Raw genomic sequence first — 22,775 nt, forward strand, 5'->3', positions numbered from 1 at the left:
GCTAAAAACATTTTTGAATAATTTTGTAGGCATTAGATCAAGAGAGCATGTTGCAGAGCTGAGCTGCTGCACCACATCTTGAAGCTCACTAGACTGAATCAGTGTGAAGCTGGAAAGAGTGCTGGTAATGCCGTGTTGGGTGGAAAGAAAGTGGTCACACCCATCAGTAGGGGAAACCACAATTTTATTTCTAATATTGGAAATTTTATAGTGAAAGTATGTGGCAAATTCATTACATTTCACTGAAGAGTGGAACTCAGCAGGAATTGATCTAAGCGGATTAACCAGTTTGTCGATAGTGCTAAACAGCACTTTGGAGTTGTTTAAGTTTTCAGTAATAATTTGAGAGAATTAATGTTGTCTAGCTATTTTAGTTTCTTTATTATATTTACTAAGCAGGTCCTTATAGATACCATAATCAACCTGCAATTTGGTCTTACGCCATTTGCGTTCAGATTTGCGGATGGTTGTTTTTAGCGCCCTCACTCTTTCCATATTCCTCCAAGGTGCTTTTATTTTACCAGAAATTAGTTTAGTTTTCATAGGTGCAACATCATCCATAATCCGTGTCACTGAATTTTTAAAAATTATTGACCAAATTGTCACACAAGGATAGAGAGGACAAATTAAAACCAGACTGTGAACTACTACTCCTAACAGAGTTTGTATATCTAGCAATGAACCTGTCAGATGTCTCTGCACAAATGGCCCGTCTTTTGACTAGCTTTAAACCAGGTACATATTCGGTCAACAGAGCAACATTAAAAAAAATACAAAAGTGACCTGAAAGGCCAACATCTAGTATGCACTTTGGGTTTAAGTCAATGCCTTTAGAGATAACCAGGTCAAGAGTATGACCTTGATTATGTGTCGGCTCTGTAATGTTCTGCGTAAGTCCAAAAGCACATAATGTGTCGGTGAACTGGTTGGCAAAACAATCAGTAGCATTATCAATATGAATATCAAAATCCCCAGAAATAAGTATAGAGTCATATTCAACAGTAATTTTAGATAAAAGCTCACCAAATTCAGATAAAAAAGCCTTTTTTGAGTCTTGGAGGGCGGTAAACTGTGAGAACTAGACATGGATATACAGATTTGATTATTAGAGCTAAATATTCAAATGTAGAATAGAAACCAAATGAGATGTTTTTACATGATAACATATCTGAAAAAATAGCAGCAACACCACCACCTTTCTTGTTAGATCTGGAACAGTGGGAAAATGAAAAATTAGATGGTGAAGCTTCAATCAGCTCCTTGCTACCAGTCTCATCAAGCCAGGTCTCAGTGAGGAGAATACAGTCAAGTTGATGTGATGTTATAGTATCATTAACAATGAAGGTTTTATTGTTAAGGGATCTAACATTGAGGAGAGCCATCTTTAAGGAGCTTGCCGAGTGAGTAGGAGTGTCAGTTAAAGCAGACACTGGCCTAGGAAGGCAGGAGTTGTTCACTGACAGTGTTTGAGAATCAAAGCACACAGTGGCAGGACTCATGCTGTTAAGACTTGTTGTGTTATTTGGAGAAACAGAGGCCTGGGTCAAGTCCTGCCATGGTGCATATCGGAGAGAAAATGCTATAAACTGAATACAATTTTTGGTCAACTGATTTGTGCCCTTTCTGTTAGGATGCACACCATCTGCTCTGTATAGGCTTGGATTAGTCCAAAAGTAATCAAAGTTTGAGATGAAATCATATCCTGCTGCAGAGCAAACATTTTTTAACCAGTGATGGAGACCGAACAGTCGACTAAAGCGTTCTGAGTCTTTGGAGAGAGTTGGAATGGGGCCAGACAACAGACAACATTTTCCCAGACTCTCAATTGTGTAGCACAGAGACTCCAAGTCTGTTTCAATCGACTACCTTTCCACCAGAGAGACAATAGGTAATAGCACCAGGAAGAGTCAGATACCTGACGATAGAGTCACCTACTATCAAAATCTCAGGATTGCTGCTTATCGCACTCGTGCTGTAGACGGCTAGTTTCAGTGGAAGCTGACCAGCCGCGCTAGCTAGGCTAACCAGGTTAGCATCGGCGTCGGTCGAGCCCAGCAGATTCATCGGTGCAGCCCCCTGGTTGGAGGGACCATGGCAGGGCTGAGATTGTAGACCTGCCGTGGTGGTGACCGGGGCTCTGGATGTCGGAGCAGTAGCCACATCGCTGCCCTCCGGTGACAATGCACACACTCGGGGGCGCCTGCCAGATGGAGAGACGGCGTCAGTGCCAGTGCACAGTGTGTCCAGCCGGGGGAACGAAGACTGCGGGGCAGGGAGAGAAGGCCAAGACTCTGCGTCAGATAATGAAGGAGGGGATGAACGTCTGGGACCTTTTCCCCTGTACATCAGTGGACTGGTTGGAGGAGTGCGACGCTTTCTGCTTTGGGAGCTGAGCGGTGCTGGCTGTTGCAGAGCGGTGTGTGGGCGTGTGGCCACTCGCCCCGTTTGCTTCTCCAGTGGGGTGAAGAAGTTGGACAGCGGAATGGGGTCATCATCTTCATCTTCTGAGCACGGAGTAAATAGGGGGAGAGAGACCCGTCTCCTTTTCATGCCGACGGTTGCCCAGGAGGGAGAATGAGCGTGATGTGATGTGCCTGGAGCAACAGCGTTGGTTGAGCTGGAGGCGCCCTGCTGCAGTGCCTCCAGAGGAGCAAAGATTGCCGCTGTAGGACATCATCCAGGAGGCCCTCAATTGAGCGTAGCTCGGATCTTAGGTCGGACAGTTCAGGATCCGCCGAGGTGAGTGGAGGCATGCTCGAAAGAGAAAACAAAACAACTGACAGTATACAAATCTATGTGTAGGAGGCAATCGCCACCTAACCGGTGATGGCAGGAAATCTGGGGCAACTGGTGTTACTTACACGCAAGGGCTCCAGAGTTGGAGCCCACTGCGATGATCGGGTGTATAGCTTTGATAGATGCAAGGTAGTTTAGCAAGCAGCAAAACTTACCGACACGGGTCCAACGAGTGGACCCACTGCGGTGGAGAGACCTCAGTTTACATACCGTGGGATGTTAGTCAGCTTGAAGCCGGTTAGCCTCCAAGGCTGAAAACAAACTGGCGCTTCGGTAAAAAGTCGTCGTTCCAGATTATACACCGGTCAGCCACAACAGTACACCACGGATGTGGTAAGGCTGTTGTAAGGCCGGCTGCAGGTCCGGCTGTGTCAGAGATTCTGTGCCGTCTTGTATTTTGCCTCAGCGTGTTACCCGAAGCGATGAAAGGCCAATAAGATTGGCTAAACTGTGTTCATTTTGGCTTTGAATTCTCTAGAGTTTCCTTCGTATGCGAGTCTGGAAAAGCTTCACAAGGGAAGATTAGTTGTTGTGTGGAGGCCCGGGCCGACTTCAGTCGGCTTAGCAGTGGGCTAAGATAGAAGTTAGAACTTAGACAGAAGTCAGAACTTTGACAGAAGTCAGAACTTTAGACACCACTCATTCTCACGTGTGTGGATCCAGCTGCATGAAGACGTTCAGCCGGTTTTGTCTGGGAGTCAGGAGGCACTGAAGTTTGGTGTTCTTGAGAGTTCTGGGTTGGACTACGACACGGCGTGTCGGTCCAGTAGCCAGAGGGAAGGCTGGTACTCTGTTGAGGAACTCTTGGTCCGAAGGCCCAGCGGAGTTTCCGCCTTGGGAGCGCTGGGGGCAGAGTCTGTCTCGGCTGGGAGCACACAAAGTCTCTTTCGTTGGACTCTTTGCAAGGCTTGCAACGCTCTTCATCAGATGATCACAGTCTTGAAAAAGACTTTTGTTGGTTGTTTCAAATAGTGGTACTCAAGTTCTGATTCTGAAACTAATTCAACTTCTTCTGAATCAGGCGGTGATACTTTAACAGTATAAAATCAAAAAGAAAAGAATTTGTTCTATTAAAAACTTGAATAAAAGTAAAATACTTAAAGTAGGGATTCAATTCGCTTGTCTTAGAGCTTGTTGCAAAAATAAAAGTAAAGATTCCTTTAAAAATAAAAATAAAATAAAAATGAAAACAAAGAAGAGAAGAAAGAAGAAGGAGAAGAAGCAGGGGGAGAAGAGAACAGGGAGAGAAGAGTGTCCGGAGAAGAAAAAAAGAGAGAAGGGGAGAGTGTCTGTTTTATGACCTGTAGCAGGGGCTGGCTGACAGTGTCACACCTCCTGTGATCTGCGTTTAGGCTCCCAAAAAGTTAATCTAACTATACTATTGGATTTAATGTTTTGAAATCATGTGTTAACCTTGCCAAAACTTCACCATCTTAAAAGTCGATTTTTTGCCTTCGTGAAAAGATGCAACATGATAATGATCATTTGTCATTCAAGAGAATTATAACCTGATTAAGACATGAAGCACCAAGGTATACAACATATAACAATAAGGTATACAATACACAGTAGAACCAAGGACTTATACATATTCCTTGTAGTTCTATCTTTAACAAAACATATCAGACATTTAACTGGTAAATAATACAAGTATTACACAAGGAATGATGATCTTCAAATCTCTCCTCCATCGACAAAGGGGAGGGGGTTTCTGTTGACCTCAAACTTATTGAGTAATAAACTTCATTTGGGCTTCACAATAACATAAGAAAGATCTGTTGAATGACCTTCTTACTCTATTTCGGGATCCGTTAAATTTAAGAATTTGAGATGTAGTTTATTTGTTATTTAGGACTTATTTGAATTTGAGTGAGAACAGAAGACTGCAAAGGGGGATTGGTATGTCAGACCCAGGAACAACAACGGTCGTAAATAACAGTTGGACATGTGAGGAGAAGAACACACAGATTAGGTTTCCCATTAAGCCTTCCCCCACTGGAGAATGTTCCAGAGGCAGAGAAACGTAGATTAGTAAAACATCTTAAATCACCACATCTATGTTAGAAACCAGTCCTTCTTCCTTTTGGTGTGACCAAAGAAAACTCCATTGGGCTTGACCTTGTTTGACCTAAGGAAAAGTGGTTCATCTTCTTTGGAGGAAGGCGAACAGACCAGATGTGCTTAGTCGTTGTAAATTACAAAGAAGATCTCTGGTGATCTGTTTATAGCAAGATAAACAACATTCTCTCACTTTGTGGAGAGGATAGGATTTGCCAGGCCAGGATATGGGGGCTTTCAGTCCCATATGCTGGAAAAATGAGTTGATTTGGGTCAAAGGTAATCATGGCTGAAATGAGACCACCTTAAGATGCAGAGACAAGGCTTGTGTTCCTACACATACAGTGGGGCAAAAAAGTATTTAGTCATCCACCAATTGTGCAAGTTCTTCCACTTAAAAAGATGAGAGAGGCCTGTAATTTTCATCATACGTACACTTCAGTTACGAGAGACAGAATGGGGGGAAAGAATCCAGGAAATCACATTGTAGGATTTTTAATGAATTAATTGGTAAATTCCTCTGTAAAATAGGTATTTGGTCACCTACAAACAAGCAAGATTTCTGGCTCTCACAGACCTGTAACTTCTTTAAGAGGCTCCTCTGTCCTCCACTCGTTACCTGGATTAATGGCACCTGTTTTAACTTGTTATCAGTATAAAAGGCACCTGTCCACAACCTCAAACAGTCACACTCCAAACTCCACTATGGCCAAGACCAAAGAGCTGTCAAAGGACACCAGAAACAAAATTGTAGACCTGCACCGGGCTGGGAAGACTGAATCTGCAACAGGTAAGCAGCTTGGTGTGAAGAAATCAACTGTGGGAGCAATTATTAGAAAATGGAAGACATACAAGACCACTGATAATCTCCCTTGATCTGGGGCTCCACACACGATCTCACCCCGTGGGGTCAAAATGATCACAAGAATGGTGAGCAAAAATCCCAGAACCACACGGGGGGACCGAGTGAATGACCTGCAGAGAGCTGGGACCAAAGTAACAAAGGCTACCATCAGTAACACACTACGGCGCCAGGGACTCAAATCCTGCAGTGCCAGACGTGTCCCCATGCTTAAGCCAGTACATGTCCAGGCCCGTCTGAAGTTTGCTAGAGAGCATTTGGATGATCCAGAAGAGGATTGGGAGAATGTCATATGGTCAGATGAAACCAAAATAGAACTTTTTGGTAAAAACTCAACTTGTCGTGTTTGGAGGAGAAAGAATGCTGAGTTGCATCCAAAGAACACCATACCTACTGTGAAGCATGGGGGGGGAAACATCATGCTTTGGGGCTGTTTTTCTGCAAAGGGACCTGGACGACTGATCCGTGTAAAGGAAAGAATGAATGGGGTCATGTATCGTGAGATTTTGAGTGAAAACCTCCTTCCATCAGCAACGGCATTGAAGATGACATGTGGTTGGGTCTTTCAGCATGACAATGATCCCAAACACGCAGCCCGGGCAACGAAGGAGTGGCTTCGTAAGAAGCATTTCAAGGTCCTGGAGTGGCCTAGCCATTCTCCAGATCTCAACCCCATAGAAAATCTTTGGAGGGAGTTGAAAGTCCGTGTTGCCCAGCGACAGCCCCAAAACATCACTGCTCTAGAGGAGATCTGCATGGAGGAATGGGCCAAAATACCAGCAACAGTGTGTGAAAACCTTGTGAAGACTTACAGAAAACATTTGACCTCTGTCATTGCCAACAAAGGGTATATAACAAAGTATTGAGGTGAACTTTTCTTATTGACCAAATACTTATTTTCCACCATAACTTGCAAATAAATTCTTTAAAAATCAGACAATGTGATTTTCTGGATTTTTTATTTTTATTTTTCTCATTCTGTCTCTCATAGTTGAGGTATACCTATGATGAAAATTACAGACCTCTCTCATCTTTTTAAGTGGAAGAACTTGCACAATTGGTGGATGACTAAATACTTTTTTGCCCCACTGTAGCTTAACTACAATTTGCTGCTACTAGCTGGTAGTTAAACTACATTCATATTTTGTGATGCGTCAAGTATTTCAACTACTTTTTTGACTTTGGGTCATTTTTTGTAGTTTAACTACTTAATTTACAAACTACAATTAATATATTTTTTTTCTATTAAAAAAAGACCCATATAATATAAAATGTTTCATGCCTTTTTTCAAAGAAAAATAAAATACATGTCATGACATGCCAAGCCAACGCCGCCCTTCATTGGCTTGCCCTGGCAGCACTCAAATACTTCACATAGTGGGCGGGTCTTTGTGCCAAGGAAGGCAGAGCTCATACGGCACCAGCACGTCATGGACAACCCTGCCGCTACCTCCTATGTGCCCCCGAACGCACCAGCCCAACCACAGTCATATTTGAGCATTTACATGCTTGATATAGATGCATCTACAGACACGACCTGCGTGTTCACATGTGAGCCCTGCAAGCTGAAAACAACAAAAATTTCGAATTCAAAGAAATCCAACACCAATCAAAGGACGCATCTAAAGGTGAGTGCATTCGTTTTTAATCTAAAGGACAGTATTGCTATATTCAGCTGAGTTTATGCAGCTAATGTTAGATTATAATTATTATTATTATTATATTTTGTATATTATGTATATACTGTCCTTTGTAACCATTTAAGTTAGCTTGCCTCATTGACTGACCTTGGGCTCTCACCTAAAAGCTAAAATAGCTTCCCAGGGAGACCTGATTCATGCACACCTTGATGATCTTGAAGATTAGTGTATTCATCTTATGTGTGGGTCAATAAACAATTCATTTATTCTCAGGTGAGGCCGCCACAAACACCTTCTTCATCTCCATCAACACCCACCAGTAATGGCGAAGCAGAGGAACGAAGTGGGTAGGTTGACCTCACTTCATTCTTCCCAAAGAAGAAAGATGACAAAGTGGATGAGGTGGAAGCCTTTATGAAGTCACCAGATGAGTCCCCACAAAATGCTTTTAAATCTCCTCTCAAAATGTCCAAAGTGTTTGTGAAGTTCAACACTGGTGTCCCAGTCAGTGCAGCATGTGAGTGGCTTTTTAGTGTAGGTAAAGATGTTTTTAGTGCCAAACGGAACCAGCTGTCTGATAAAAACTACATTTTTCCAGGGGTAGAAATGTAGTTTGTTCAAACTACTGCCAGGCTGAACTACATGTATGTAGCCTGGCGAAATTGAGCTGCACAGGACACAGAAATCTCTTATTGGGGTCTTTATTCTGGACAGAAAAATTGGGGTTCAAATCATATAAAAGAATAAGAAATAAAATAGAGCTGGAAAATGTACAATGAACTCTCCTCTTACAAAAAGAATAAACCAAAACACCACCCACAGCGGCTCTCTTCTTTACACTTAAACCCAAAATGCCTCTCCAGACTTCTCGTCTGCTTCAGAAAAAAACGTGAACTCACAGAGACTGTAGGTGTCAGTCTGTTAGTACAAGAGAGTGCAAAAATATTCCTGAATGGGTAGGCTAATATTTAGAGGAGTAACAAGAGTATTCCAGAATAACTAAGGAGTGCCAAGATAACTATAATGGCTCATCGCTGTAACACAAATAGCCACAAATTCACAATAAACCCTTTCACATTCAAAGGTCATAAAAATATTACAATACATGCGTGAAAATACCGTGAAAATACTGTACTAACATGTGAATCTGTCCACAAATACACAACAAAAGCGGCGACGGGCTCTACGCCATTATGGCCAGCAGGGAGTCAGATCTGGAAATTCATCACATACCAAACAAATACATAAACATCGTAACAAGTCACAAAACACGGTCATGAATCATTTTAACAGTCTATCCATTGATATTTCATGCTACTCCATGCTTTTTACAGAACATTTACCTTGCAGAAACAGTCCAAAATGTCCGAAATCACATTTCAGCGCGCGTCGCGGTGAAACGATGTTGATCTCATTTCCGGGTTCTCTTCCTGATCGTTTCCCATGAGACAGTGCGCACAGGAGGTTTCCCAAACTAAAACAGTGTCACCTGGTGGCGTAAATGTTTACAGCCTCATTTTCCCACCCGGCTACATTCTCCCCTGCAATAAAGTCAACGTCCTCGGTGACTTAATTCATACACTTTACTTCATTTACTGCCTCCCTAAAGAATACAGCACCCATACTACTTAACAACTGGGACAATGCATCAGGACTTAGCGTGATAGCGTTACAAGCTGATGTAGGAAGGCGGTGTGGGTTTGAATGTACCCCAGCATTTGCTCTCTGGCTCCGACGAGGAGCTGGGACAGGTGCTAAAACCTTAACATCCAAAGCAGATCTGCTGCGAGTCACAGGGCCAGTCAGCTCTGGTTGTGGCTCAGGTAAAATGACAGGCGGCACAACAGGGACATCAACACTCACAGGCTCTGGAACCTCATTGTCTCTGCCACTTATTTCATCTATTTCTTCCTCCTGCCTCTGGTCTAAGCTTGGATATGTGGTTTCTTCCAGAACTTCATTCTCAGGATCATCATCTGTGTGTTCTTTTGCAACTTCGGTAGCAGGGGTTGCTATAACTATGGGAACACTACCCTTATGTTTCCTGGGTGCAGGAACTGGACCTGAACATGGCATAAGGTTGGCTCTGTGAACCCTTTTGATCGGACCACCCTCCACTGGTTCTACTGCATGCGTGCTGCCTTGAACCTCAACAACTCTGTAAATAATAGGACTCCAGGCATCTTGAATTTTGTTTCTCCCCTGGGGCCAGTGACGCAGGTAAACTAGCTGACCTACTTCTACAGGAGGACAGTGCACTTTGCCCTTCTCTAGTTCAAGTCTCTCTGCCGCTTTTTGTTCTGCATACTGCCTTGCTCTGTTGTGTGCCTCATTCAAGCGCTCCTGATGGACCACGAGCCAGCTGTGTCTCTTATCAAGCACCTGTTCCTGACCCAGCAAAGCATCCACCGGAAGGTGTGGATGCACACCAAACATGAGATAGTATGGTGAGTGACCTGTGGTAGCATGGGGGGTTACGTTGTATGCATAAACTAACTCTGGCAAAAACTCAGGCCACCGGCGTTTCTTTTCTGGCGCTAAAGTACGCAAAAGATCATGGAGCGTCCTATTGAAGCGCTCGCACTGTGCATTACCCTGGGGATGATGTGGTGTGGTGCGAGTCTTTTTCACCCCATACAACTTGCACAGCTCCTGAATGACCTCACTCTCAAAATTTCTGCCCTGGTCCGAGTGTAACCTCTCTGGCACACCGTATTTCATAAACCACTCTCTGAGAAGGACCTTGGCAGTAGTATCAGCTTTCTGGTCGCGCGTTGGGAATGCCTGCGTGAATTTAGTGAACACATCTGTAACTACCAACACATTTTCTCGGCCATCAGAGGCAGGCTCTAACAAAGTAAAATCTACTGCAACAACTTCAAGAGGACGTGAGGCTAGAAAGGGTTTCATAGGGGATCGTATCTTGGGCTGTGGCAACTTGGTGAGTACACACCTCTGGCACTGTTTAACCCACTGCTCCACATCTTCATGCATCCCAACCCAGAAACATCTTTGTCTCAATAGCTTCTGCGTGCGCTCTATGCCCTGATGCCCCATTAGATCATGAACACTCTCAAGGACCGCCTCTTTTAAGTATGCCGGCAAAAGGAGCTGCTGGCACTCTCCCAAATGTCCCTCATCAATAACACGATATAGCAATCCATCAACCTCCCTAACTCTGGGCCACTGTCTAAGAAGAGAGATAAGGGGCTTGGTCAAACTTCTTCTCTGCTGAAAGGTGGGCTTCTTCCCTTGATCCCAGAAATGCCGGAAGGACTTCAGAATAGGATCTGTGTTCTGAAACTGTCGTAACTCATCCTTAGAGTAACCAGGCAGAGTTGGTGTATTGCCCTGAGAGTCAGCGAGCTCAGTATCCTGCTCAACCGCTGTAATACTCCTAACTTGCCTAACCTGACAACACTTCACACCTGCACTGACCAAATCAGGCTGTAAAGCTGTTCCTTTTCTGACAACGTTGCAGATGGATATGCATCCGTCAAAATCCTCATCTCCATCAGGCTGGGGCTCCCCTGCAAACGGCTGCCTAGACAGGGTGTCTGCTGCTGTGTTACACCTACCAGGCCGGTACTGGACTTCAAAATCGAAAGGGGCTAGCTGGGCTACCCAGCGTTGCTCAATAGCACCTAGCTTTGCTGAGTTTAGATGACACAGGGGGTTATTATCGGTTATCACAGTGAACTTGGAACCCAACAGGTACCCCCTAAATTTCTCAGACACAGCCCATTTGAGAGCCAGGAGCTCTAGTTTCATGCTGCTGTAGTTTCGGTCATTTTTCTCTGCATTTCTTAACCTCCTACTGGCATATGCGATAACACATTTCTTCCCTTGTTGCAACTGATAAAGGACTGCACCTAGTCCTAAACCGCTGGCATCTGTCTCTACAATGAACGGAAGGGAGAAGTCAGCATAACCAAGTAGAGGAGCACTCGTAAGTCTGTCTTTAAGTTGCTCAAAGGACTCCTGACATGCCTGTGTCCATAGGCTATTCAGCAGGATTTTGGACCTAGTAGGACTGTTTTCCTTGATGCACGCATTAACTACATCATGTAAGGGTCCTGCCAGCTGGGAAAATCCTTGCATAAACCTCCGGTAATAGCTACAAAACCCCAAAAACGACCTCAACTCTTTAACTGTGGTGGGGACTGGCCACTGTTTCACTGCTTCCACCTTGTCTGGATCAGTGCCTATGCCCTCAGCGGAGATCTGATGACCAAGAAAGCGCACACTGGACTGGAGAAAATGACACTTTTCTACCTTCACCTTTAACCCCGTCTCTCTGAGTCTCTGAAGCACAGTCTGAAGGTGAAACAAGTGATCCTCAAAAGTCGGCGAGAAGACTAAAATGTCATCTAAGTACACTAGCATGATCTGAAACACTAAGTCACTCATAGTTGCCTGCATGAGCCTTTGAAATGTTGCAGGCCCATTGCAAACACCAAAAGGCAGTCTGGTGTACTCAAACAACCCAAAAGGGGTCGTGAACGCAGTTTTGTGTCTGTCCCGCTCATGTACCGCCACCTGATGATAGCCACTAGCAAGGTCAATGGTTGAGAAAAACTTTGCACCATGCAGGGCATCAAAACACTCGTCAATGCGCGGCAGAGGGAATGCATCACATCTGGTTTTGGAGTTCAGTCGCCTGTAATCCACACAGAGCCTCAAGCTGTTATCCGTCTTCCTCACCAGTACAATGGGTGATGCATACGCACTAGTGCTCTCTTTGATAACACCTTTCTTGAGAAGTTGGGTTATGTGATCCCTAACCTCTTTGTACTGGGTTGGAGGCACACGTCGGTAAGGCTGGGTGACTGGTACATCATCAACTAAATGTATTTCGTGTTGGACTTTATCTGTGTAACCGAGGTCTCCATCATTAAAGGCGAATACATCAGCATACTGAGCCAGTAATACAGCTAACTTAGCCTGCTCATCTGGTGAGCCACCTATGTTCAGGCGTCCTAACATGAACTGTAGTTCTTCATCCGAGGCCTTAGACTCTTTGCTGTTCACTGACACCTCCTCATGGTCTGCAGAGATACGGTTAAAGTGCACTTCTGTTGCCTCCTCAACACACTCAATCTCGCTGAGCACACCAAGCCTAGTTCTGGGCTGCAACCAGATATCTTCCGGTGAAAAGTTCACCACTTGAACCGGAAACACATGCTTACCAGACTCCACTAGCGTAGGAACCACAACAAGGCCACTCGGTAGGGGATTGTTGATAGGCTCTAGTAGCATCAAGGTTTCATCAGGGGAGAGCTGCCTGAGCCCTTTCGCGTACACTGTGGCTACTGACGCTGCCGGCACATGCACTGTATCCCTACCGGCTATCCTGGCTGCAGATGTCCTTGCTAACACCTCACATGTTTGCACTCTCTGAAAGGCTTCTCTCCAGGCTGAGTCTAACTTTTCTCCCAAGGTTAAGTCAAAACTCACAATAGCCAACTCCCTGCATCGTTTTATTACATTCATTCCAATGAGCACTGGTGTGTGGCTGTTCTCTTTGTCCTGTTGCCCCATTTCTTTCCCTTTTGTCCTAGATTGATCTGAACCTAGCTCTTGATCCTCCGACCCTGTGTGTTCTGGGACAGGATCCCTGACTACCAAAAACCCACACTCAGGTACAGTTAACCCCATAGCCTGTACGTCCAACTCAATGTAACCTATGTAAGGGATTGGCAGTGAGTTAGCGGCAGTTAGCTTAAGCCAGTTGGCTGTAGAGGTTATGTCTTCGTTTTTGCCTAGCAGATGCCGTCGGAAAAAGGTCTCAGAGATGGTGCTAACCTGACTCCCAGTATCTAACAGGGACCTGGCCATAACTCCGCCCACCTCAACTTCAACCTCTGGACACGCACCTACTGCTCGCTCAAAAAATCTCTCACGAGTAAGGGTTTGAGAGCCTTTGATCTCTCCTCGGATTGCCCGGCTCTTGGCAACCGAGGAAGCTAGTTTCCCTGAGAAGGTGCAGTCTGGGCAGTAGACTGACCTTCTTGTTGGCGTGGTCTGCAGTCTCTCGCCATGTGTCCCACCCCCTTGCATCTAAGACAGACAGGCTTTCCATCATCTGTGAACTGGAACTTTGGTCTAGGCTTCCCGCCTTTATAAGACTTTTCTTTGAAAGAGACTCCTTCCTTCATTACGTTGACTAACTCCCCAATAGCTTTTCCTTGTTCTGAAACAACTTTAAGGATGTCATCTAGTGTAGCAGAGGACTTTTCTTGTGTACTACCAGACACCTGACAACCAGCATATCCACCACCACATGAAATGTTCCTGCTCTTCACAACTTTAGTGGTACTGGGTCTGTCTTCCTGAGACCAAACAACAGCCTCTTGACGCACGTCAAAAAGTGAGGACCCTGGGTTGTCCCTAATCATTTTGCGAAGCTCCCTCCTAAGCGTGGGATCTTTCACTCCCTCAACAAACTGGTCTCTGACGGCCATTTTAGAGTCAGATACTGCATCTGCTTTTTGCTTAAGGACAGAGCGAAGGATCTGAGACAGTGTGTGCGAGTACTCAAAGAAATCTTCACCCTCAAGTTGGTGACGACTGTAGAAGGTCTGTAAGAGCTGGGCTACACTGCGTTTCTCTCTGTAAGCCTCTCTGAGAAAACTGAGAATTTCCTCAGGTTCCTTTAACTCACCATCTGTACACAACCTTATCTCTTCAAGTGCTGAGCCCCTAAGGAGAGAGAGGATGAAGTCAACTTGCTCATCTTTCCCTAGGCCCCTAGCTCTAATAGCCCGCTGCACTTCCTCAAGAAATTCGTCAACAGAACGGCCATCTACAGTAGTGTCCCCACTAAAAGGCTGAATAGGGCGTTCTCTTGGTAAATAGACATAAGATCTGTTAGTCCCACCACTCAAAGCGGTTATTTTTGCCATTGCTTCGTCATGCTTATTACTCAGTTCTGTTAATTTGGCCTGAAGCACGGCAACAGGGTCCATCTCTGGGCCTTCCCCCGGGCCCTGTTCATTGTCACTGTGATTTTGCGACATAGTGAAGTGTCTGTGGAATTTTTCTTTTATTTGATGTCAGGATACAAAAAGTCTCTTTGAAGTCTCTCCAGCGATGATGCGTTGATGCTGTCCTCTTCCCTGGTGAAAATCTTCCACCCACGGAGCTGTTGTCCACTGGTCCACGATCCCCGGTCTCCGCCTGCACCTCCAGGAAAGCCAAAACGTCGTCGGTCTCCTCCAACACCAGGCGCCGAAGGTCCCTGCCACTATAGTTATCTTGTGCACTCCAATCCCCTAAAGTTACCTACTTCACAAAAAATGACTACAAAAATTTGCAGAACCGCCAATCTTGCAGAACCCCACTCCTGGTACCAAATTGTGTAGCCTGGCGAAATTGAGCTGCACAGGACACAGAAATCTCTTATTGGGGTCTTTATTCTGGACAGAAAAATTGGGGTTCAAATCATATAAAAGAATAAGAAATAAAATAAAGCTGGAAAATGTACAATGAACTCTCCTCTTACAAAAAGAATAAACCAAAACACCACCCACAGCGGCTCTCTTCTTTACACTTAAACCCAAAATGCCTCTCCAGACTTCTCGTCTGCTTCAGAAAAAAACGTGAACTCACAGAGACTGTAGGTGTCAGTCTGTTAGTACAAGAGAGTGCAAAAATATTCCTGAATGGGTAGGCTAATATTTAGAGGAGTAACAAGAGTATTCCAGAATAACTAAGGAGTGCCAAGATAACTATAATGGCTCATCGCTGTAACACAAATAGCCACAAATTCACAATAAACCCTTTCACATTCAAAGGTCATAAAAATATTACAATACATGCGTGAAAATACTGTGAAAATACTGTACTAACATGTGAATCCGTCCACAAATACACAACAAAAGCGGCGACGGGCTCTACGCCATTACGGCCAGCAGGGAGTCAGATCTGGAAATTCATCACATACCAAACAAATACATAAACATCGTAACAAGTCACAAAACACGGTCATGAATCATTTTAACAGTCTATCCATTGATATTTCATGCTACTCCATGCTTTTTACAGAACATTTACCTTGCAGAAACAGTCCAAAATGTCCGAAATCACATTTCAGCGCGCGTCGCGGTGAAACGATGTTGATCTCATTTCCGGGTTCTCTTCCTGATCGTTTCCCAGGAGACAGTGCGCACAGGAGGTTTCCCAAACTAAAACAGTGTCACCTGGTGGCGTAAATGTTTACAGCCTCATTTTCCCACCCGGCTACATGTAGTTTTACAAGCTACAGGGTTTCCCCTACATGTAATTGACTGTGGCGCACCGCCACGGGCAAAATAAAAGCCGCCACACCTTCAAAATTCAGGCATAAATAAATCCAGTGTTATAGAAAGGCAATATTTTACCGTCTTCTTCCACCGCAGTCTTTGATGTTAACTAGCATGTTGGATATTTCGCTTGATAATTAGCTAGAGGATTAAAATGGTCACTTAGAGCAGAGTCCTGCAAGGGTCACCGCATCCGACCAGTTTTCCGACACAACTTACATTCCACACCCGAGCCGACCCGGTATAAATTGATACCGACGCCCGAAGGAAAATTGGACTGACGCAATTTTTAAAAGTGAAAGTAAGACAGCGTAGAGGGAATGAGTTCTGGGAGGGCGCAAGCACGCATGAATGAGCTCATATGAAATATAAATGCTTATCATTTGTGTCGCTAATAATGACTGATGATACGTGACGCCTTGAAAATGGCAATTGTAAAACCCGACCCACCTCTCCAGGCTTTAAGACATGTCTTAAGGATGTACTTATTTTTCACACGGGTTAGGGTTAGGCTTAGGGTTTGTCACAGTTTTCTTCAGAAAATAGATGAAAGTGTATAATGATTGTTTTCAGTGTTTATAAATATGAAGAACTTTAGTGACATTTTAAGTCCCTTCATCATTTTTAACTCACTAGTGCTCATGAAGGTTTCGGATGAAGCGCAGTAATCCCAGTATGTGGTCAGGGTAGGCTTTGTTCTTAGCATCCATCTTCTGGACCAAATCCAGTGGGAACTGCAAAGGAACATATAATTAAGAATGAGTCACAAGTAAAACATAACGTAAAGCACAAATAAGAATTGCAGTGTTTTTATGTTGCAGTCACCTTATTTTTCCACTGTCTAAAGGATCCATCCCTGGCGTATTTTTCCAGTGAACAAATCAGTTCTGAGTCAGCATTTCGACACTTTGCCACCTCCTCCCTGTTGCCAGTCTGTCTCAAGTATTCAACTCTCCTGAAAAAACAGTTTATCTTTGGATATTTGAATTGTAAAATAAATAATAATTGAAAATGGTGTTATAAATTGAAATTGACAAAACAGCATTGTCAAACCATATTTTATAACCCTAACAAAGCATGACAGGGAGTTTCACACAAACCTGCCTACATGACTGAACATGCACACTGTTTGGCATGTAGGTGCTCTATAAAGCATTAGCTGGGTGTGGAGGTCTGCACTGCAGTGTGCTCTGTCTGAACTGCCCAATTGGTCAACATGGGAGCTGAAAGCAAGTGGGCAGCTGGTAGCCAAAGGTGTTTGGATATCACTTGAATATTTCACTCTTGACCATAATTTTGCCAAACAAACAGGAATTTAATTCATCAGTCAATCTATCATTCAGGTTTACCTTTCAGTGGTCCAGAAGAAGGGATGCTTCAAGCATTCTTCCACTGTAGGTCTGCTCTCTGGTTCTTTACTGATCAGCCACTCGATGAGGTCCTTTGCCACCAAATCTTCAACATGGTCCAACGTGTACAAACCTTCATGAATGTTGTTCTCACATTCAAAGGGTTTGTCGCCAAAAGGATGGTGTCCTCCAGAGAGGATGTAATAAATCAGCATCCCTGCTACCTTGAGAATTAAGAGAACAGTTTTGCAATATAGGATGTATTTTCTCCAAGTCATCAATTAAGTTTACATAGCAGTAAAACTGACCTGTACATCTGTGCTCGGCTTGTATCGTATGGCAGTTTCTCCTGTTAAAGTCTCCCTGGCCATCCAGCATTTAGTTCCTGCTCTGCCTGTGAGCAAAGTTGTTTTTCCTTCAGGTAACCGTCTGCTAATGCCAAAATCTGCTAATCTCGCCCTCCCGGTGACATCTGCAGGACAAATCAGGAAGACAACCTCAGACATTACAATTAGGTTTCATATTTATAAATGCAAATATTGTTGCTATATTTAAAATATTTTGAACTTTTCTTACCAATCAAAACATTCTGTGGTTTCAGATCTCGGTGGAGAATCTGAGGTTTTTGACTGTGAAGCACCTTTAAGCCCTTGAGAAACTGTCTGATGAGTTTCTCTTTCAGCAGACCACCATCATTGTTTCTGATGCATTCTTCCAGGGTGTATTCACAAAGCTGAAGACCAAGATATCCAAAGTTCTCATTCTCTGCAAAGTCAACGTATCGTACAATAGATGGATGATCAAGTTCTGGAAGTTGTAGAAATCCCTCCTCATTCCTCAGAACTTGATAGTTGCTTTTTTTCATTCTCTTGATAGCGACCTCAGTGCCATCATCTCTCAGCCCCAAGAAGACTTCAGTACCGTCACTGCCCTCTGCTATGAGGAATCCTGCGTCATTCACATAAATCATGCTCCCAATTCTGGTTACTTTGCTTTCATCAGTTCCTACCAGCTTCTCTAATTGTTGTCTCCACCTCTGGCTGATTTGTAGCCATTTGGGTGGCGACATAGAAGTTGCAGCAGTGGACACTTCATCACTTTGGTCTTCTTGATCTAGCTTAATTTTGTTGTCCATTAGAAATGTAACTGTCATTTTGGGAAAGAAAATTTGCAGTAGTTGTAGGATACCCATTTCTTTACTTCAGGGTAACTGTGAAAAAGACAAAGACATAATATTACTCATTTCGAGCCACCTACCATTTTAAACATGCTGCGAAGACTTTAGGATGTGTTGTGTAATTCAAATGTGGCACAGGTTGAACTCACATTAGTCTATCATTGTGTTTTATCTGTAATCATCTCAATTATCAAATATTAAAGACTGATAAAGCCACTCACCTTCAACTGAAGTAAATAAACAACCAGTTCACAGTGGGCCCTGGTTATGACTTTATCGATTCTGCAAAAAGTGTTTTCAAGTGTTAATTGTCAGTATGTTACTGATATTACATCAGATCATTCGCCATCAAATATTCACTTTAACCTTCACTGTTGAGCAAATTCATTATGTGGACACATACACAGTTTATATTGAAAGAGTATGATATCATGATTTTAGATGACTTGAAAATATGTTGTTCTATCTCTTTCCTCTCTTTTCCTCTGCATTAAAGTAACTGGACTCACTTGGAAATATGCTACTCAACATTGGATCCTCCTCCACTGAAAGAAATGTCCACAGAATCTTCACTGTTGACCAAGTGAAGTATTTGAACGTAAAAGTAATCGTCATTTTTAATGACAGAAGTATATGTGCCACACCCTGACCGATACTAACTACTACGATTTAGAACTTCCTCATTCAGGCTGTCAACCTGAATTCAACTAGGAAATATATAGGAAAATATATAGGAAATCTTCGGTTTAACAAGGAAGTACAAGAGTAAAAACTTACATCTGTAAGTAAAAAGTTCTGAATGTAGTGATGATATTACCTGATCATCCTCACTGATAATTAAGACAGCGTTATAGACAAGAATAATCCTGATAAAAAAACAGAATGCAGGAAGTGTTGCTCAACTGGAAAATTATGTCCCCTGTGATACGCTTCAGTTTGGGGATCTTATTTGTTCAGAATTGTTGAAAAAGTCTGAGGCACTAAAGAGGGAGATGAGACGTGCCTGTGTGTTACAGCCATCAAGCTCTTCATCAGGACAAGTAATAACTTGTGTACCTAGCTCAGACTTTTTCAACATTCTGAAAGATTAGTCCTATATTGTAAGTGGATATGCTTTTCACATTATTAAATAGAAAAAAATTACAACACTGTGCGCTGTGAGCATGAATCGTACTGGAGCGTTCTCTGTCTTTTTGTCTGACTGACTGACTTGCCGGTTACAGCTACGCCTATCAACTGTGCACTGCAAAGCTGCAGGTTTAAACACGTTGGATTGATTATTGATGAACTGACTATGATGAGTAAGCACATTAAAATGTAACTAAGGGTTGTTATGCTGTCAAGTGTTCCCACTGTTTAGTATATTTGTTAAACAGTTTGTTGACTTATTGAACAAACAAGATATTTTAACATGTTTTTCTATCAATTTATATCATAAAGTTTAAGGCTGACCGAAAGCATTAGTGTCACTATCTCTGATGTAGGGTGTAGAACAGCGCTACCTATGACTGATTCTTTTTGGCATGGATCTTACCAGAATCTGTGTACAGACTGAATGCCGCAGTGCCACATACCAATATCTGAGGACACATAATGTGCATGCATGCAATACAAATATACATATACATATATATATATATATATATATATATATATATATATATATATATATATACATTTACTAAAGTGAGGAGAAAGTCCATTAAAATTGTACTTCACTGGCCAAGTGTTGCTAAAGCCTTGACATGAGGCATGGCTTACACACTGTTAACAAACTAATCTATTTGAGACTTTTACATCAGAAGTCGCTGTGCTTTTTCTTGCTGACTTTGAAGTCCTTAATCCTTTTTTCATTCAACTTCATTTCCACTGGGTTCCACTGGGCCGACCCGGGGATCCTCAACGTTTGTGAATGGCATTGTAACATTAAAAACATTCAACACTGAAACATTTTTTAACATCCATCTTACATATATTTGACAGCCATCTGCTGAAGGACACAATAATTGAAAATAAAGACTGCATCAGAGTTAACTCGCTCAGCTTTTAGCAGCTTTGTAAAAACACTGAACCACACAAACCTCTTAAAAAGAATTGAAAATGTGTAATTATTGTTTCAGTGTTTATAAATGATGATACTGTATCACTCACTGGTGCTCAAGGAAGTTTCAGATGAAGCGCAGTCATCCCAGTGTGTTTGTCTGGGTAGGCTTGGTTATGGGTATCCATCTTTTTGACCAACTTTGATGGAAACTGCAACACCTCAAATAATCATTATGAGTTGTTAAAAACTGTCTAGTACTGCTGTTCTGAAACTGTGGTGGTATGTGAGCTCCCTCTAGTGGTACGCACAGGAATCCAAGAAACATTTATAGAAAATAAAATACATCAGAAACTTTTAGGAACACATCATTTCTCATAAAATGCAACAGCATTGCAAATGAAAACAACTAAACTGAAGTGTAATTCCAAATAACTTTTGTCTTTCCTGTAATAAATATTTTTTTGTTTCAGCGTGCTGCATAGTCACATACATACAACATTCAATATTGCAGTAAAAACCGAGCAACAACCTCGAGGGCTGAGAAATGAAGCCAATGCAGGAGTAACAAAAATGCAGTCCCTCAAATGGTCACTTGAGGCTGGCTCCAGAAGTGAGTCAATCTCCACTGCATCTCCATCTTTTTTCTGTCTGTCTACCTTACTCTGTCTTCCTGTTCACAGTTAGTAAGATCAAGTCATTCCCCAGAAATGAAGTTTCAGTGGACTACAAAAGTGCAGGGCAAAGATAACACAAGCTCCTTTAGAGAGGTTAGTCAAATTAATGCTCTGTCTACACAATATTATGAAGATTTTGTTTGCAACAAAGAAAGTATGGAGAGTAATTTATCCTGTGAGGGGAGACTTGATGTTCAATTAATGTTGTGCCATATTATAGCAGCCATAACCCGAACATAACATAAGGAAACATATCTTCCAATCATATTTTCATACATTAATTGTTGTACTCTTACTCATTGTGTATTTTGAGGGCAACATTCAGAGCAATTAAAACAAACTCAAGACTTAATCAAGATTTTGGAAAGTTCTTATATTTATTCAAGTTGTAAAAATACACAAGGTCCCTTCACCTTCTGAGTTTAATACATTTCTGCAAAAAGAACATTTTATTTTTTCAAAGCAAGCACAAAGATCCATTCAGATATTTGTGTGACAAACAGGAATTGCAGTCTTTGTTTTATGTACATTTTGTAGGTTGTAAGTCAGAATTCAATGTTTTCAAACAACAGAACCAAACCTCTTTATTACTCTTGCAATCTTTCTGAAATGGCAGCACATGTGAGAGACTATGGCAGAACGGGTAATGAGACAGGATAATCAAGAAAGTAAAATGACTCACATGATGTAGTTAAATGGAAAAATACCCAAAATTGTGAAATGATAGAAAAAACGTAACTATTGTCATCTTCAGGGTCTTTCAGGTTATATTGACACACCAAGCAGTGAAAAGAACTATAATTTTGCAACTAACATGGTTGGCTGGTCCAACTCTTACACAACATTATGGTTTTTGTTCATATGACATGACTTGTATAATTTGTAAGATACAACTAAAATCGTCAGATAAATGTAGCAAAATATAAGAAGAGTTCCTGATTATGATGATTCTCATGTAAACGTATACAATCTTAAAAAATACAACTTCTATACCATAACAAGTGAGAAGAAAGTCCTTTGAATTGTACTTTTATATTATCTTTCTAATCTACTTACTGTTACTGTCAGCCTTTTGAAAATAGTTATTATGTAGAACACATATGCAAAACTTTACAGGCTTATTTAACAGGAAACATGTTGACATGTCACAGTAAGTAAAAGCACAGGAGTGAATAATAAAATGAATCATGACTGAATTCCATTTAGCTGCTTCAGTTTCAGGGTCCTGGTATTGTTCATGCTGGTTCACTGTCAGGTCTTATTGGGACACTTCAATAAAAAAGAGACACCATTAATGTTTTCGTAACATTTTCTTTTAGGTCTCATGATATCAGGTGTGAAAAGGCCTCTTGGACTATCTTTGTGCAGTGCTGCTGAAGCCTTGCTATGGGGTTGGGCAGGACACTACAACTAATGGTGTTCTTTGACACCAGAACTGGTTGTGCTTGGTTGAGACTCTTGTACTGGGACACCTGGGTGCTCCTCATTTATGGACAGCATTGTGAACCTTGTGACGATGTCTTCTATCTGAAACATTTCCTTCAGGGGGATCTCTGAATTCCAACCTTTGCTCTTGGCAAACTTGTAAACACATCCGAAGAGATCAGGAAACAGCTCCATCATTTTAACTTTCTCTGCATCATCGACACTGCAAAGAAAAAGGAACCTTTCAATACAAAGTATTGAAAACTAGCATATATGGGTGAATGACACCCATAACCAAAACATCACATTGTGTGCTAGTAGACTTCATGACTCCTGCATTGTGTTTTGACTTTTATTTGTCATGTATCTTCTCCTATTGCACTGGTTGTGATAGTAATAATAATTCAAGGGAATGTAGTTGATGGATCAGCAAACTATTTTCTTACG

The 22,775-nt window shown here is 42.4% G+C and overlaps 1 protein-coding gene and 1 long non-coding RNA gene across 10 annotated transcripts in view; both read right to left on the reverse strand.

Annotated features, from left to right (window-relative positions):
- Positions 1 to 18,076: 18,076 nt before the first annotated feature.
- LOC115590311 (uncharacterized) lies at positions 18,077 to 19,357 on the reverse strand. Its single transcript, XR_003985741.1, has 3 exons — positions 19,330 to 19,357; positions 18,407 to 18,467; positions 18,077 to 18,218 (listed from the first exon to the last, which is right to left on the reverse strand). It is a non-coding gene; the product is annotated as an uncharacterized LOC115590311 (long non-coding RNA).
- Positions 19,358 to 21,665: 2,308 nt separating this feature from the next.
- LOC115590285 (uncharacterized) overlaps positions 21,666 to 22,775 on the reverse strand; it is a 53,064-nt gene continuing 51,954 nt past the window's right edge. For all 9 annotated transcript variants that reach the window (XM_030431599.1, XM_030431607.1, XM_030431600.1 and 6 more), the window contains one exon: positions 21,666 to 22,551. In XM_030431599.1, coding sequence (XP_030287459.1) covers positions 22,314 to 22,551 — 238 coding nt within the window. In that variant the 3' untranslated portion in view covers positions 21,666 to 22,313. The remainder of the gene's footprint in view (positions 22,552 to 22,775) is intronic.

The sequence above is a fragment of the Sparus aurata genome, chromosome 10, assembly GCF_900880675.1.
Source record: "Sparus aurata chromosome 10, fSpaAur1.1, whole genome shotgun sequence".
NCBI lineage: Eukaryota > Metazoa > Chordata > Actinopteri > Spariformes > Sparidae > Sparus > Sparus aurata.